Source organism: Stegastes partitus, unplaced genomic scaffold (assembly GCF_000690725.1).
Source record: "Stegastes partitus isolate 25-593 unplaced genomic scaffold, Stegastes_partitus-1.0.2 Scaffold41, whole genome shotgun sequence".
In the NCBI taxonomy this organism is placed as follows: Eukaryota; Metazoa; Chordata; class Actinopteri; family Pomacentridae; genus Stegastes; species Stegastes partitus.
Genome location: NW_007577772.1, coordinates 504023 through 519873, shown reverse-complemented (window position 1 = coordinate 519873; position 15851 = coordinate 504023). Strand labels below are relative to the sequence as shown.

The 15851-nt window shown below is 40.9% G+C and overlaps 2 protein-coding genes across 5 annotated transcripts in view; one reads left to right on the top strand and one right to left on the bottom strand.

Annotated features, from left to right (window-relative positions):
* coro2ba (coronin, actin binding protein, 2Ba) overlaps nucleotides 1-6358 on the top strand; it is a 55437-nt gene extending 49079 nt beyond the window's left edge. For all 3 annotated transcript variants that reach the window (XM_008304605.1, XM_008304620.1, XM_008304614.1), the window contains 5 exons: nucleotides 445-541; nucleotides 945-1057; nucleotides 1530-1620; nucleotides 3218-3357; nucleotides 4967-6358. In XM_008304605.1, the coding sequence (XP_008302827.1) occupies nucleotides 445-541; nucleotides 945-1057; nucleotides 1530-1620; nucleotides 3218-3357; nucleotides 4967-5101 (576 nt within the window). In that variant the 3' untranslated portion in view covers nucleotides 5102-6358. The remainder of the gene's footprint in view (nucleotides 1-444; nucleotides 542-944; nucleotides 1058-1529; nucleotides 1621-3217; nucleotides 3358-4966) is intronic.
* Nucleotides 6359-8171: 1813 nt separating this feature from the next.
* anp32a (acidic (leucine-rich) nuclear phosphoprotein 32 family, member A) overlaps nucleotides 8172-15851 on the bottom strand; it is a 21882-nt gene continuing 14202 nt past the window's right edge. Inside the window, exons 2-8 of one of the 2 annotated variants that reach the window (XM_008304584.1) lie at nucleotides 15307-15849; nucleotides 11110-11259; nucleotides 10893-11015; nucleotides 10605-10803; nucleotides 10411-10526; nucleotides 10268-10322; nucleotides 8172-9581 (exon numbers count right to left, since the gene is read on the bottom strand). In XM_008304584.1, coding sequence (XP_008302806.1) covers nucleotides 9514-9581; nucleotides 10268-10322; nucleotides 10411-10526; nucleotides 10605-10803; nucleotides 10893-11015; nucleotides 11110-11259; nucleotides 15307-15360 — 765 coding nt within the window. In that variant the 5' untranslated portion in view covers nucleotides 15361-15849 and the 3' untranslated portion in view covers nucleotides 8172-9513. Of the gene's footprint in view, nucleotides 9582-10267; nucleotides 10323-10410; nucleotides 10527-10604; nucleotides 10804-10892; nucleotides 11016-11109; nucleotides 11260-13757; nucleotides 13892-15306; nucleotides 15850-15851 lie in introns of those variants that run through there. The other variant, XM_008304593.1, reaches the window with a different exon arrangement.

The window sequence follows — 15851 nt, the reverse complement described above, 5'->3', positions numbered from 1 at the left end:
AGATGCCTTGGTGGTCAGGTCAGCGTTTTATGGCAAGATACATGTAAAAACATACCAATTTCATAGGCTAGTATGAAAAATCTGCACGTGCTGTCATATTAAATGATGGAAGAGCTGGATAGCATGGACTAAAAAAAAGATACAGCACGTATGGCTAGCCCTAACAAGGACCAAGATAAGAGCTTAGAAGTAGTGAAATTACCCTGAAATTTGAAGAGAGCTCACACAGTTACACAAGAAACTACTCTGAGAGGTGCTGTGAGGTGTCAGGAGAGCTCTGTCTTTTGAACTGGCGAGATAGCCGCTCTCTAAGGAGTGAATTAGAACATTTCTAAGAGTCTAAGAAGCATGGTTTGTTCTGGGAGTCGGAGCGTAGCAGCAAATGAGAGGACGCTGTACTTGTAGTATTAAGAGTGTAATAGCCACATTGTGCTGCTTTGGCAGGGGGACGGCAACATCCGTTACTTTGAAATTACCACAGAGAAGCCGTACATCCAATACCTAATGGAGTTCCGGTCCCCGGCCCCACAGAAAGGACTCGGTAAGTCAGTTGTTGATCAGCAGTATGTGATCTTTCCTGCCAGAGCAGAAAGAGAAATCCCAACCACTTCATTAGCCGTCTTTAGAGAAGGAGGGAGGGAGTGAATCACTGTGAAACTGGGCTCGGCTTCAGAACTGCTCTAAAAATGGAGTCGCGCGCCTGAAAGGATGAAATTCATTGAAGAAGAAAAAAAAAAGAGCAAGGATGAAATCAAATATTCCCTCAATGAAGCTTAATAAGGCTCCTTGTCCGGCAGTGTCACATTGCAGCAGGCTGATTTTTAGTTTTGATTTTTTTTTTTTTACACCTTGTTGTTGGGTTTCCAAATAGCTATGAATTCTGGGAAGGGATGTCACGTCGTTGAAATGGTTTTGTCACCACATGCTGCTGTTTTTGTCCGCAGGTGTGATGCCAAAGCACGGGCTGGATGTGGCAGCCTGCGAGGTGTTTCGCTTCTACAAACTAGTAACGCTGAAGGGTTTGATTGAGCCAATTTCGATGATTGTGCCAAGAAGGGTGAGTGCGCGACTGATATCTGCAGTATTCTACATTTATTCAGCACTTAGAGACTTAAAAAGTGTTTGTCTGACTTTTAATTAACATCTCTTAGCAACACTTTGACGTACAGTGTTTTCTCATGTAATGAAAGGAAATGCAGAGCTAGTTAATGAGAGGTGAGAGCAAACAAGGACAGAGGTTTGTATAGATTCTCAGTCATCCAGGTCACGGTAATCCGATAGGGGTTCAATTAACTTCTACTGAAGCTCTTAGGAAGGACAGAGGTCACCAAATCCTCAAAGTGATGTCGAAGGCATCGGTATTAGTGTAAAGTCCCTTCAGATTGCATTTATTATTTTTAAAAGTAACAATTTTATGCAAGGGACCTTGTGTTTCCTGTTATCCAGACTTTTAGATAATCAGCTATCAAATAAAGTAAGAATATGCACTGAAGGATATAGTTAAAGCGTCTAAAAATGTGTGTTCACAGTCAGACACATACCAGGAGGACATCTACCCCATGACAGCCGGAACAGAACCTGCCCTGTCCGCCAGCGAATGGCTGAGCGGGATTGATAGAGGTAAAAAAAAACACACAGTAGATACTCGGTTGACCGGTTTGTTACGCAACATTTTAACCCTCTGAACCCCAAAACCCCAGATTTAAGAGGCATGATTTATTTATTTTTTAAAGTCACCAAAGTGGCATCATTCCAAAGCCAGAATCTTTGGGTTTTCACCTTCCTGACAGTCTTTAACGTATCATTTGGCATTTGGTATCATCAGGAAAATTAACCAGAACTAAGCATAAAAATTGTGTTTTTTTGTTAAAAATCACTTCATGTGCCATTATTAAATTCACCTTTGTTTTTTTGCACCAGATTCAGTAAAAGTTAAAAAGTTTCTGTACTCATTAGCAGAACCGAGAAGCCGTTATTGTCTCAGTTGTGACTAGCAGTCACGTGGCAAAAATTCTGCCCCTATTCAGCTGAACTGCAGGCTGTGTAGAGCAGAAAGGAAATGAGTATGGAAACAGATTAGTGAGACTGAGAGCAAAATAAATCATATCTGATCAATAAAATAAATGCTGCATGACTCAAAAACTGCATCACAAGGAACAAGTTGTCAGGTAGTTGTTGGAAGATACATTCTACATGGTGAAATCTGTATGTAGAGTCTGTGTGCAGATTAGCATATTTAAAAATTTTTTTTTAAAAGCCTCATTTGTAAAAAATACAAAATATAAAATAGCTATGGCTTGTGGAGCAACCTTTTCCAAGTGTTGGTCACACCTGTGGGCACTTGAAAAATGTACATACTGATTCCAGTTTTTTCAGTAATGCGACTTTTGTTTTTCCCATTTTTGATTTATGGCATTATATCATTGTTCTCTCATGAGTTCTCTTTACTTCTAGACGTGGTCGTTCTGTTTCCATAGAGGTGCAGGACTTTATATTGCTGTTAGAAATGAGCCCACAGCACAGAAACTGCTCCGGGTTCAGAGGGTTGATAAACTCTAGTTTGTTTTGGAGCGTGCGATCATAATCACGCACTGGAACTCATCTTTCCAGAAAAATGAGACAAAAAAGTTTTGCGCTGAAAAAGTAAACAAAACTCAAGTAGAGCGTGGTAATTAAAATACAGCCAACTTCAATCACAGAATCTTTGTTTTGCTGACAGCATATGGCTTGTATTGTCACCACTGTGGTGGCGCAAACTCCCACAGATATTTTCTTTTAATCAGCAACATACAAGTTGAATGGGGCTCTGATTTGCATTTCATGGAGCCTTAAAATTACAGTGTTAGCCAAGCATTAAATCCAGGAGGTGACAGTGTGTTTAGGAAGTCTATTTTTTTCCTTTTCATCGCCCCCATTTTTCATGGTCCGCGTGTTCTCAACATTCATATACAGCATAACAAAGGCCAAGTGGAAAAAAAAGATGGAATGCTTACCAAACACGACCAAGCATTTAATGAGGAAACTACATATTCAAGCAGTTTGTAGATGATCAAACGATGCTGTCACAGTTATAGGAGTCGGACACGCCGAGTTAAAGACCAGCACTGAGCAACAAGAGATTCCCTGTGGCGATCTGTGGAGGACTTAAGCCTCTTTGTGCTTTGTGTTGGTATTCACATGCTCAGTGAAAAGTGTTTTTGCTCCTTGGTCCAAACAGACCCGGTCTTGATGTCCCTGAAGGACGGTTACCACCGGCCAAACCAGCTAGTGTTCAAGGCCCCAGTGAAGGAAAAGAAGAGCGTGGTGGTGAATGGGATCGACTTGCTGGAGAACGTACCACCCAGGACGGAGAACGAGGTAACGCTGCGAATCGCTCTGCACAGATGTAACCACCCTCCTGTTCCTCTATAATGAGCACCTCAAAAAAATGTTTTAGGAAATAGCAGCAGGGCCTTTTAAGGAGTCTAATAGTGATGGATGATGTTTTTGTTGTACAGTTTGTGCTTTTATGTAAAGGGCAGAGTCGACTGTGCTACATACGATAGCATCAGGTTCATATATAGAGTATATCTGTTTTTGTGTATGAAAAGGAGTTTTACTGCTGTCGTAATGAATTTACCAGCATAACCGAAAAGCCACTAGCGACTCAGCAGCGATCAACAATCAGCATTTGGCTGAACTGCAGGCTGTGTATACGTAGAGCAGAGAGTAGACAAGTGTGGACACGTTTTAGAGAGCGCAAGCGCAATATAACATATTTTTTCTATATAATATATGTGGCGTGTGTCTCAAACACTGTTTTCTCTCTTTTTGGTTTTGTATTGGTTTTAAGTTGCTCTCTGGTCATTGTCTGGTCCTTTAATAACTCCTTTCTATGTCTTCTCTTTGCATCATATTTTGTTTTTCTTTTGTTTTTCCTGCAAAAAAAATACCTTTATGCCTTAAAAATGGCTCAGATGTAGCCGTCTCTCCCTTCATTGACCCTCTGCCCACTTTCTGCAGCTCGAGCACACCAGCTCAAACACTGTAAAACTAATCTGCTGAAGAATCAGAATCCGTTTCAATGCCAAGCAGGTTGTCAGATGCAAGGAATGGGACTTGGTGAATTAAGCAACTGTCGCAAACTCAAGAAGGTGATTAAAAGTAATAGAAGTGTTTACAGTGTGCAGGGGTGTGTAAATTATTCACCAGACAACAGCAAGTTGTAATATTTAAGCAACTGTGTCGTACAGAAAGCTCCATCCAGCAAGTAGACAGGATTATGTTCTGAGGTTTCTTACATATGAAATCCACAGAAGTCGTTATGCTGCCGTTTCAAAATGAAATTACTCAAACATGGTGTTTAACTGCTTATTTTGTGCGTGATGTATCTTCTTGCAATAAAAAAAAATACCCTATGAACGTGTTACCAAGGTGAAAAAACAAATAGAAAATGAAGAGCGCGTACACAGGAGTCATTGAGTCATTTGATTGCTTGGAGAGTTTAATAATCCATCAAACTAACTGAGCATAAGAGAGAAGAACAAGTCAGCAGATCTGGAAAAAGCCTCTTTGTGCATCTTGAAAGCAAGATTATTTATTTAAACTTAACTTAAAATTTATTCTTGAACTTCACTGAAATCGGAGTTGACAAACCGGCTTCACCTCAAGGTCCGTTTTATAGCTCGAGCAGGACTTTCTTCAATATAATAACAGTCGATGCAATGTTGTGATGCGATGTTATCTGGAAAAGATAAGAAACAGACCCTGAGATCAGATTGTTCTGTCAGGTAACAGACTATTGTTTTCAAAAGCTGCTGAAGAAATTCATCTGAGCAGTCAGAGCAGTGCTTGGTGCAGTGAGAGTTACACAACTTCTCGTGTCGACTATAAACGTCCTCTGGCCTTCTTTCTGGCTTTCCTCCGTGTGTGAAAGGATTGTTACATGCGCGTTCTTGCGTGTGCTTTCTCTTCTCTCTTTGCGCAGCTCCTGCGGATGTTCTTCCGGCAGCAGGACGAGCTGCGGCGGCTGAAGGAGGAACTGACCACCAAGGATGTGCGAATACGCCAGTTGGAGCTGGAGCTGAACAACCTGAAGAACGTTAGCCCCAACAACGTCTGACCTCTGAGCCTCCCGGACTGGCAAAGCTGCCCCCCCAATTCAGACCTCCGACGAGCTCCTGAGCCCTCCCGCCCTGCTTTTTTGATATATCTCATTATATCATAAGTTCATTCCTGCTGCCCCGCATAGTGCACACGATAATATGGTAACTGTGGGTCTTAACTGATGCGATTACTGGAACGTCGTAGTAGTGATCAGAAGTAGGCGAGACAGTTCAGGGATCACCGCCTAAACATTCAATCAGTCGATGACAGGAGAAATGTGAGATCCAGTCAGTTTTGGTATTTTCTGTTTTTATAAATGAATATTAGCGATCTTAGGATGACTTATTGAATATTTTCCGCCACACCACACAGGTATTTGTCTCACTATGCCTGCCCTGTTGTCCATGTGGCAATGCCTTGATCACCATGCAAAAAAACAAAAAGGAAAAAAAAAAAAACAGTTCCCAGACTCATCCTCCTGTACCGACCAAACCACCTACGAATCCTCATCCAGGTTAAAACTGGAGGATGAAACAGACTTTCACCGGCTCCTATTCTTCTTCCCTAAGGCCTTAGACCCTGCTGCGGTTTGCAGCGAGCTGCAACATCATCTCAAAATGGCTGACGTGAAGTAGTTTTGCACCTGACAGACCAGAAGAGTTTTGCTGACGTGGATCGTGTTTTTCACAAAGCTGCTTATCCCGTAACTGCTTTCCTCGCCTACAAAACGTTGGCTATAAATTTTACTCCGTGACACTTACACATAGCTCTCTTAAATGCAGAGTGGATAGGTCACTTCTCTTCAAGTACTTTATTTAAAATAGTGGGAAAGCAGCAGAGGAGACGTGGATCCACAGGTGGTGGACTTGTGTCGCTACTGGAGGGAAGCTTTATTGGCTGTTACTGGTTTTTAGGGCTAATTTTGAGGATGGGAGGGGTGTTAATGTATATTTGCTTCTATTTATTTGTCACATCTTACCTTTTTAGCTAATAACATGTATATTTGTTAATCCCACTGTTTTTTGTACGATGTGGCTGCGCAAGTAATGATTGTGATGCTTGATAGATTTTTTGCTGAATGTTTCCGGTTGAAGCGGTGCAAGATTTGTTGTGTGAAACGGCACCTTAAACGGTATTTTAGTTCTTCGACTCCAACGGCATAACTTGAGATAAGTTATGAAGCTATATTCTTGCCTATTCCTAACAGTGCAGACTGTAATAATAACCATCCTTTTACATTTAAACTTAAGTATATTACTATTACTGAGACGTGTTTGCCTGTAGATGTGTAATTTTTGCTCTTAAGACTTCAGGTCATCTGCCTCTCCTCCACTTGTACCATCAACACACTTTAGGCTAAACTGTAGTTTAAAATGCCTCGATTTTACCACCAAATATTGTTTTCCTTCAAGTGTTACATTTTAAGAGAAGTGGGTACTACATTAACATGCGATTGGCTCTGGGTTCGAGAACGATTCTGCTAAAATGCTCTTTCGATTATAGTTTGTAAGTAGAGAGTAAGTTAAAAGGTAAAAGGTCACGAGTCTTCACTGGTCACATCACAGCAGGTCCATGAAGGGTGAAAAGGTTGAAAATAAAAATGGGTAACACTTTATAATAACTATCCGTTATAACTAGTTAATAGATCATTTGTAAGCTGTTAATTAGTGAGTTATTAACCACTTGTTAAGTGTTTGTTAATAGTTTGTTGATGATTTATAATGATGCCTTATAGATAGTTAATAAACCATTTACAAACTGTTAGTTAATGAGTTATAAATGACTTGTTAACTGTATATTAATGATTTACAGCCATACCTTATAAACCAGTCATAGATCATGAACAAGCCATTAGTGAATTACTCACTAATGACTTGTTAAGTATCAGTTGATACTTTATATATGTTATGGGGACGTTATTCTAAAGTTGCAACTCTTCCTCCTTTATTAACTGCTGGTAAATGAGGAATAGCTGCAACTTTAGAATAACGTCTCAATAACATACATAAGCTTATAACTAATACTTAACTACTACATTAACTCACACTTTACAGATCACTTGTTAATAGTTTGTTAACCATCTACTGATACCAATGAAACTTTGTAGAGCAGCAAATGGGTGGAACAAGTTCAAGTTACAGAAATTTGATGTGATATTTAAAATATCACAGTTTTGTACCTCAACCCTCTTCCACCCATAGACTTTTCTGTGTATTATATTTGACCAAAGATATACAACAGATAGAATGTTGAACGAATAACGTCCCAATAACATATATAAACTATTAACTGATACTTAACAAGTCATTAGTAAGTAATTCACTAATGGCTTGTTCATGATCTATGACTGGTTTATAAGGTATGGCTGTAAATCATTAATATACAGTTAACAAGTCATTTATAACTCATTAACTAACAGTTTGTAAATGGTTTATTAACTATCTATAACGCATCGTTATAAATCATCAACAAACTACTGACAAACACTTAACAAGTGGTTAATAACTCACTAATTAACAGTTTACAAATGATCTATTAACTAGTTACAACAGATAGTTATTATTTATAAATTGTTACCTAAAAATGTAGAAAAGTAGACTTAGTGACGCGTTAATGGTAAATGTGTGTGTTTCTTGCAGGGAAAATAAAAAGGCTACAGTGAAAGTAGAAAGTGGGATCTCCCAGAGCGATGAGCTGGACGCTGCTGCCGGAGTTGTGCTGTGTCAGGGCTTCTCATGTAGGTGTAACCGAGGACTAGAACCAACCACAATTAGCTGTTCATGTTTTGAGAAGGTAGGAAAAAACAAGGCAGAAATGTGCTTTTAAAAATGACCGGAACTCTTTTTTTGTACAGTTGCAAAAAAAACCTCAAAGCTTGTTTGGCAGTGAACTTAACTTTTTGGGAATTGAGTAAAAAAAAAACCCGGCTCAAATTTGTAATCTATATTTAACGAGTTTACGTCTCAATCTTGTGGAAGAAATGCATCCTGGATTGGTTGGAAAATGAACATCTGATGAATTCTGTACACATTTCACCTTTTTGACTGTACTGTGTTGATGTACAAGGACCACAAACGTCAAGAAAAACGTATATAAAAGGGATTTATTGAAGTGAACGGGAGGGAAAAAGAACAACAGAATTTTGGCTGATGACAGTGGATTTAACATAGAGTGAAGAATCACTGAGGTAGGCCAATTCGACCATTGCGTATACTTGAGAAAACAAAAGTCCAAAACAAATGACCGTTTTCCAGAGTTTACACTTTGAAACAATAAATTTTCAATGCACATAAAGTTGCGGTTGTAACCTCCGTTTTATATCGAGCACTTCTCTACACTACCATCACCACAAACATTTTGCCACCTGTGTGTCACCCAAAGAAAGAACATGGAGGGAGGGGGGGAGGGGAAGCGACGATGAGTTCTGATGTCCAACATGTTCTCTTCATGGAAAGATTATGCATACAAAGTTATGTTCAAATTCAAGAAATTTCACACTGCGGATTTTTATTTTTTTTTCCTTTTTTCTTTTTTAGATAAAGCAGCATACATCTTTAATATCTTATTACAAGTCATAGTTTCACCTCGGTTGTCTGTTCAATGTCTGCCGTCATCAAAGAAGAATACAAAAAAATAGATTTGGTCATTATTTACAAGAACACGTAATTTCCGAACTATCAAAGCTGAGGGTTTAAGGAGGAGGAGCAGCTTTGACAAGGGCAGACATTTTTTTTTTTTTGTGAATGTTTTTTTTTTTTTTGCTATGATTTAAAAATATGCCCTGTGAGGGTCACACTGTGCATGTTCAGACAGAAGTTTCACACCAGGACAGCAGAGAGTATTGGCATACTGGTGACACTACAAACACATAACTTAAAAAAAAATTAGAATAATAATAATTATAATAAAGAAAAAGTACAATGCAAAAAAATAAAAATAAAAATAAGTTTAAGACGAGTAGAGGACAGCCATACATGAAATCCAGTAGTTGACTTTAGAATGTATTAGACATGCACTCTTTTTGTTTCATTTTTCTGTTTTTCTTTTCAAGGGGGAGGTCTTAAAATACAGAAGTCATCAGAAACTGGTCTTACACAAACAGTGAGAAAACAAAAACATTTCTCAAAAAGGTTTGCTATTATTCGATTATTACAAAACTGGTGTCCACGAAGCAGTTAAAAGTGGACAGTAAAGACTGGAACACGGGAGCATCAAAGGTACATAAATTCAACTTTTTTTTTGTTGTTTTTTTTTTTTCTTTTCCCTCCAGGTAACCCCATCTACCTGACTGGCCAATAACAAAAAACCACTCCTACTGCAATATGAAACTGGAGGCGGGCGGGGAAGGGGGGAATACATGGGGTTGTTGGGAAGTGACGGGGAGATTACAAGTTTAAAACAGTTCACAACTTAGCTTAAAGAGGCTTCTCAATCGTCTTCATCCTCCTCCCCTTCTTCGTCCAGATCCCTTTTTCTCTTCTGACCTCGCTCCTCTTCTGGAAAGTCACGTTTAGAGAACACCAGAATCAATAAACGTTAACAGCAACTCAAATCGCACACACATGAAACATTACTAAACAAGTTATGTGTTCACACTAGAGGGGTGACGAAATGACATTTACAGCCATCTCACAGCAAATTTTTAAAAATAAAGGAAATGATGGAGCTTCCTGCAGCTGGAAAAAATGACGCTGAGCGGTGAAAACGGGTCCAGGACACACTTCAGAAGGCCAAAAATAACTACACGAGTTTTCTGAAAAACACTACGTCTAATTGGTAGTCGTGTATCATTTCCTGTTGGTGCAAAAATAGATTTAAGTTTTCCCCTCAAACCTTTAATCTTTCTTCCTAAGTGGGTCTTAGCTTTGTTTGCATCACACACACACACACACACACACACACACAGGATTTGTGTTTATATGAATCGCCATAAAGACTCCTGCAGCTGTTTTTTTGCGCCTTTTGGTGGGAAAATATAAAGAAAAGTGGCATCAAAGCACCAATCAGAGACCACAAAGCTACAAACTCTAAATACTGTAAAATTTTAAATATTTCATACGAGGCCTCGAGGATACATGGAATGTATTTTGGTGAGAAACAACATTTTGTTTGCAAGAAACTCCACAAAAACAGCAAAACAAACCGTATAAGGACGTAGTATTTAGTAGATGCTTTCACTGACCTTCATCGTCCTCGTCGTCGACCTCTCTGTCGTTCAAATCTTCCTCCTCTTCCTCCTTTTATTAAAAAGACCAGATTAACTTCCAGACTGAACATTTCTATTCACCAATCACACAACACACATTTCCTTTTTCCTCGTCCCACCTCTCCACTGAGGTCCTCCTCTTCCTCCTCTTCATTCTCCTCCTCGTCCTCCTCTCCTTCCTCCTCCTCCTCGTCTCCCGGTGCTGCGTCTTCGTCGTACTCCTCCTCGTCTACATCTGAGCGAAAGTCACATTATCAGCCAAATTTAAAGCAACTTTAAACGCAAGAGAGAGACGAGGCTCCTCCGGACGTACCATCTTCGTCGTCCTCGTCATCGTCCAGGCCCTCGGCGTAAACCTCGGCGTCCGAATCCGGCGCCTCTTTGTCGTCTTTGTCGTATCCGTCCAGGTACGTGAGCTGAGGTAATAGCTTGAAGACGTTGTCTCTGTATTCGTTCAGGTTCGTTACTTCACAGTTAAACAGATCTAGACTTTTCAGGCTCCCCAGTTCTTTCTGTCAAAAGAGAAATGGAGTTTGGTAAACAACACAGCCGGCCGCTTTCTACGTTTTGCTTTACTTCACGTCGGATGTTCTCGGCGTACCAGCGGCTCTATTGTGCTGAGGTCTTTAATCTTGTTGCCACTGAGGTTGAGATGTGTGAGGTTGGGGCACTTTGCTGCCAGAACTTCCAACCCTCCTGAGATCCGGTTATCGCTGAGTTCGAGCTGTGGATCAGTCAAACGGATTAAAATGTGCAAAACAGCAGAGCCTTAAGGTTTACAATGGTTTTGTGGAGATTAAAAGGAAAAAAGCACCCACCTTTTTGAGTTTATTTAGCTTGGGCAAGTGGGCAACTGTCGTCAGGCCGACGTTGATTGTGCTTAGAAACTCCAGCTCCTCAAACTGGTCTGTTAGACCCTCGATCTTGCCTTCGTTTGAGCGACAGTTGTCTAGCACAAGTTCTTTGACCTGCAGGACAAACAGATGCACGTCAGCGTTTGTCAAAATCGAGAAATCAACACAAACACGGAGGACAGAAACTGAATCTAAAATCTGAAGTTCTGAGCTCATATTCGGGTTGGATGCTTTCACAGTTTTGACGTCGTCTAGTTCTTCTTCCCGCTGACTTTAATTAATCCGGACAGAAGCATCTGCAAAGTAAATACACAGCAGACACGTATAGCAGTGTTTGACACGCTAAATCAATTTGGTGTCGGCTTTTGAGAAGCTCCACTTAAGTACTTTTCCTGCGTTAAATAAAGTGCTCATTTCTGGAAAAAGCTATCACAAGATGATTTAATTTACCTTTAAAACAGTATCGACAGGAAAAGTGGCTTCAGGTGAGCACTCTGACACGTTACTCCTCCACTCGTACTGCTGCTACGATCTATACTGCAGTTTTTTCATTAAAAAACATAAATATAATCCATTACTAAGCCGCCCAAACTGATCAAATACATCATTAAAATACTCATGTAAGGGTGAAGTTCACTAATAACAGTCCAGTACTTGACTTTATGTTTAATAACAGAACGTTCTGCTGCATGACTACTTCTATTTTAATATTTAAATTAAGTAAAGACCCTTATGTATAATTTTAGGAGGCCAGAACTGTGAAGAAGTATTTTTATGGTGTTGTATTCCTGTTTTTGCTAACTTAAAGGAAATATATGCACCAATGCTTACTGGTTTCACAAGAGGATTAGAAAACTACTTTCAATAAATGTGGGCCAAAATGCCACGCCCGCTCTATTAGATGATAAGATGTTGTGTGTCGAATATATTAATAAAACACGGCCAAGTTTAATGTTTAAACCACATCAGGACAAAGGTCAAACGTGTCACATTATAAATGAAGCTTCGTGGTGCGACAGAGACGTAATATCTGTTGAAATAATCAGGGTTATTTTCATATTGTTCAGTGGTTTTACAGTTTAAACACTGACGCCAGTTTCATGCCAAAAACTGAAAAGCTGCATCGCCCAGTTTATGGAGCGTCTGCAGCTGCTTTTATCTGAATCAAACAGTCGTAACGAGCAAACGCACTAAACTTGGTGTCTGTGTTTTTGCAGCACAAGAGTTTTTTTTTTTTTGTGAAACTTAACTGAATAATTCTGACTTTTTTTTTTTGGCAGTTTTTAGAGTAATCAGACACGATATTTAGGATGATAATAGACAATATGAAAGGTTTGGTACATCTAATATACTTATTTAGACGATGATTAACACGATTAAAGGATGGGTTTTATGTATATATAAAAACTTATTTACAAAGACAAAACAAAAGCAGCATATCCAGAAGGAAACTTAACAACAACCCAGCAGGAAAACAACAAATGCAGCATGTCAATACTAGTCACATTACTGTTATTTATACAACACATTTAAAGCAGCAGCCACCGAGTCAGAGTGCTTTCCAGGAGAGATTAGTGTTGGGAATTTACTTAACAAGATTAAATATTAAAGCTCAGACCCTTCAGTGTTATGTAGATTTACTAGAGGAAGTTAATGGTGCTGTTTAGATGCTACAATACTACATAAAAACACACGTTTACCTCACTAATATTAAGAAAACTGGAATTCAATTAAATTTAGATATCAGTGATAATACAGTTATAGTACAGTTAGAGCTTCTAGACCAGGTTCATCAAACTGAAATCATTTTTAAAAAAGAATCCAAAATCATTTCTAGATATGTGACCTAACATAAGATTACTTTTTATTAATCCCAAAGGACATTTTGGGAAGATATTGCTCAGAAGAAGAAGGAAAAAAATACATCAAATGAGAATAAATGCAGCACATAACAGAAAAGTAATAAGACAGTATTATTATAATGTTCTAAAATTACAGCCAAGTAAGTTAACGTCAGATTATTTTCTATTTTTCAATCAATACATTTGTTACTTCTGCTTAAAATTATATTATTAGGACAATAAAGGTACAGTGAAGTTTTGTACTCGGCCCATCATTTACAAATGATTGGCAGAAATTAAATAACATCTGTATGTGCTGCCGAACATTTAGTTAAAGTAACATATATGGAAACATGGTATATTTATGGTAAAACAATATAAGATGTCGCCTATAACGTCTGTTTCCTTTCTGACTTCAGAAGTCTTTGCAAATAATAGAAACAGTTCAAAATTAACGAGTAAATTAGTTAGAAAGTAGCCAGTTTTTAAATTAAGGTTCAGGTTCAAGGTTATTATATTTTGGATAAAATAGTTTTGGATCCTGGGAACAGCTGCTCAAAACACACACACATATAAGATAAATACAATAAACAGGATATATGTGCCAAGAAAACATTAACTTGTGTGAACACTGAGCAAATAGCTTCAGGAAAAATTTAAATATATAGAAGTCGTATGGGCTGTAATCTTTAAAAATGAACTAAACCAAATCCTTCTGATGCATCTAGAACCTTCCAGAAGGTTTGCTGTCACTTTACAACAAGCGTAAACCTGCATCATTTGACTTGCACTGCTCCTTTAAAGCCAGTTCAAGCGTTCAAAGCAGCAGGACTGGTGTAGTGATGATGATGATGATGATGATGATGATGTGAGGGCTCAGAGCAGGTGAAGCAGCGCGTGCACCCTCCTCCTCCAGCCGCGGTCACCTTCTGACGCAGCACCTGTCCGCCCCGCGCACTGATATTTACGCTGTTCTGCGGTCACAGGTGTGCAGTTATCGGATCATTCGCCTCGGCCTCGGACGTGACTCAGCCAATCAGCGGCGAGCAGCGGGACTATAATAATAACAAAAAAAAAACGCGTCCGTCGGTACCGAGCAGCGTTTTAACCAGATATCGCGATGCTCCGTCCGCTGCGTAATTAAACCACATTTGGCCACGTTTTTTTCTTTTCTTTTTTTTATTTTTTTTATTTAAATCTCCCTGCAGGAACGAGCGGCTGCGGGTGTTTTTGTCCGCCGTGGAGCGCTGCGCGGCGCAGTGAGCAGAGCTACGAGTCGTGCACAGGGTCATCCGTGAGTAGGAGGGGCCGCTAAAGCCGCTCGCATCGCTGCCAGGCAAACGTTTCATTATCGGTGCTGCTAAACGGTTCCCTCCGGTCGGACTCGGTGGCGACCGGAGGCTTGTGATGACGCGGAGGTAACCGAGAATCGCCGTCCGGTGTCGAGCAGAAACGGGCTTTCGGTGCGTTGCCTTTGTTTCTCGGTAAAATGGCGGCTTGTCCTAGTTCTGGAAAACTGGATCAACAGCGCGGCGGCTGTTTGTTTTTCCACGAGTCCCTCCCGGTGAAAAAACGAGCGGATAACGGGCGTGTTTGCGTCCGATCTCTGCGTGTTTTCGCCTCCCTCCCTCCCTCCGCTCCTTCCACCTCCTTCTTTCTCCTCCGAGCCCCGGTTGCTCGCCGCCGCTTTCTCTCCCCGGTGCGCACCGAGGCTCCGGGGTCTTTGGAGGGGCTGCCGGGGCTCGTCTGCACGCACCAATACACCACTTCAAACCGGACACTTTGTGAGCGACCCGGCGGGGCGCAGCGTGCCGCCGAACCGAGCCTGTGATCTTTTACGCATCGCTGCTAAATTTCATGACTTTGAGGATCCGCATCCCGAACCGCGCCAAGTGCAACGCGTAAAAATGTCCAAAAGCGTGCAGAACGGCGGCGCACAGAGCCAGAACAACAACACGGAGGGGCTTTAAACGTGCAAAAGTTACAAATATGGCTCCTCGCTGCCTTGTTTATACCGCTGGCATGTATTTAGAGAAGAAGGGGGAGAAAAAAAAAAAAAAAAGCTCTGCTGCATTTCCAAACTGCTCATCTCCAAACGTGAAGCAGGAGCCGCGTAAAAGTTGGAGCCGCAGCACCTGCCGGCTGTAAACACGACGGCGGAGCAACAATGTGACCCGACGCCTCCTTCGTCTTTTAACTTTCGGGAGGAAACTTTGTACCCGAGAACATCACACGAAATAATTCTCCATTAGCGGAGAGTGAAGCGGAGCGGCGGCGGCGGCGGCGGCGGGAGGCGGAGAGCTGAGCAGGTCCAACTTACGTCTGACGGAGTGCGGTTCCGCAACTCCAGGTGAATCCGCTTCTTCATGTCCATCGTGGATGTGCGCGCCCTGCGACACGATACACACTTTTTTAATAATTACTGCAAATGCAAGTGGCAGCTCCGGAGCAGGCTGCTGCTGTTCATTCAAACTTGATCCGCTCGGTGGGCGGGAGCTGCGCGCACGATTGTCGTCACCGGCAGCCAATGGGAGGCGGCGGACGGAGAGGGAACGGATTTACAGACGCGCCGGCCAATGAGTCCGCCCCGATCGGCCTGGGTGGGGTTTTGTTGTCGAAGTTTGGTTGTTTGTTAACTTAAGTTTACATGGAAATAGTGTAATGTTTGACAGCGGCAGGAGGAGAAGCTGTGAGTGAGCTGCTGGAGGGAAACCTTCAGGGAAAGGTGTCACCGAGAGACTGACCCAGATTAGTGAGAGGCTCTGACCAGGGTCTGTGAGCCGAGCTGTCAGAACAATCATGTTTGAATATGCAAATGAGGAGCTGGATGTGTCTAGAAATGACCCTAATTTACAATAATACACT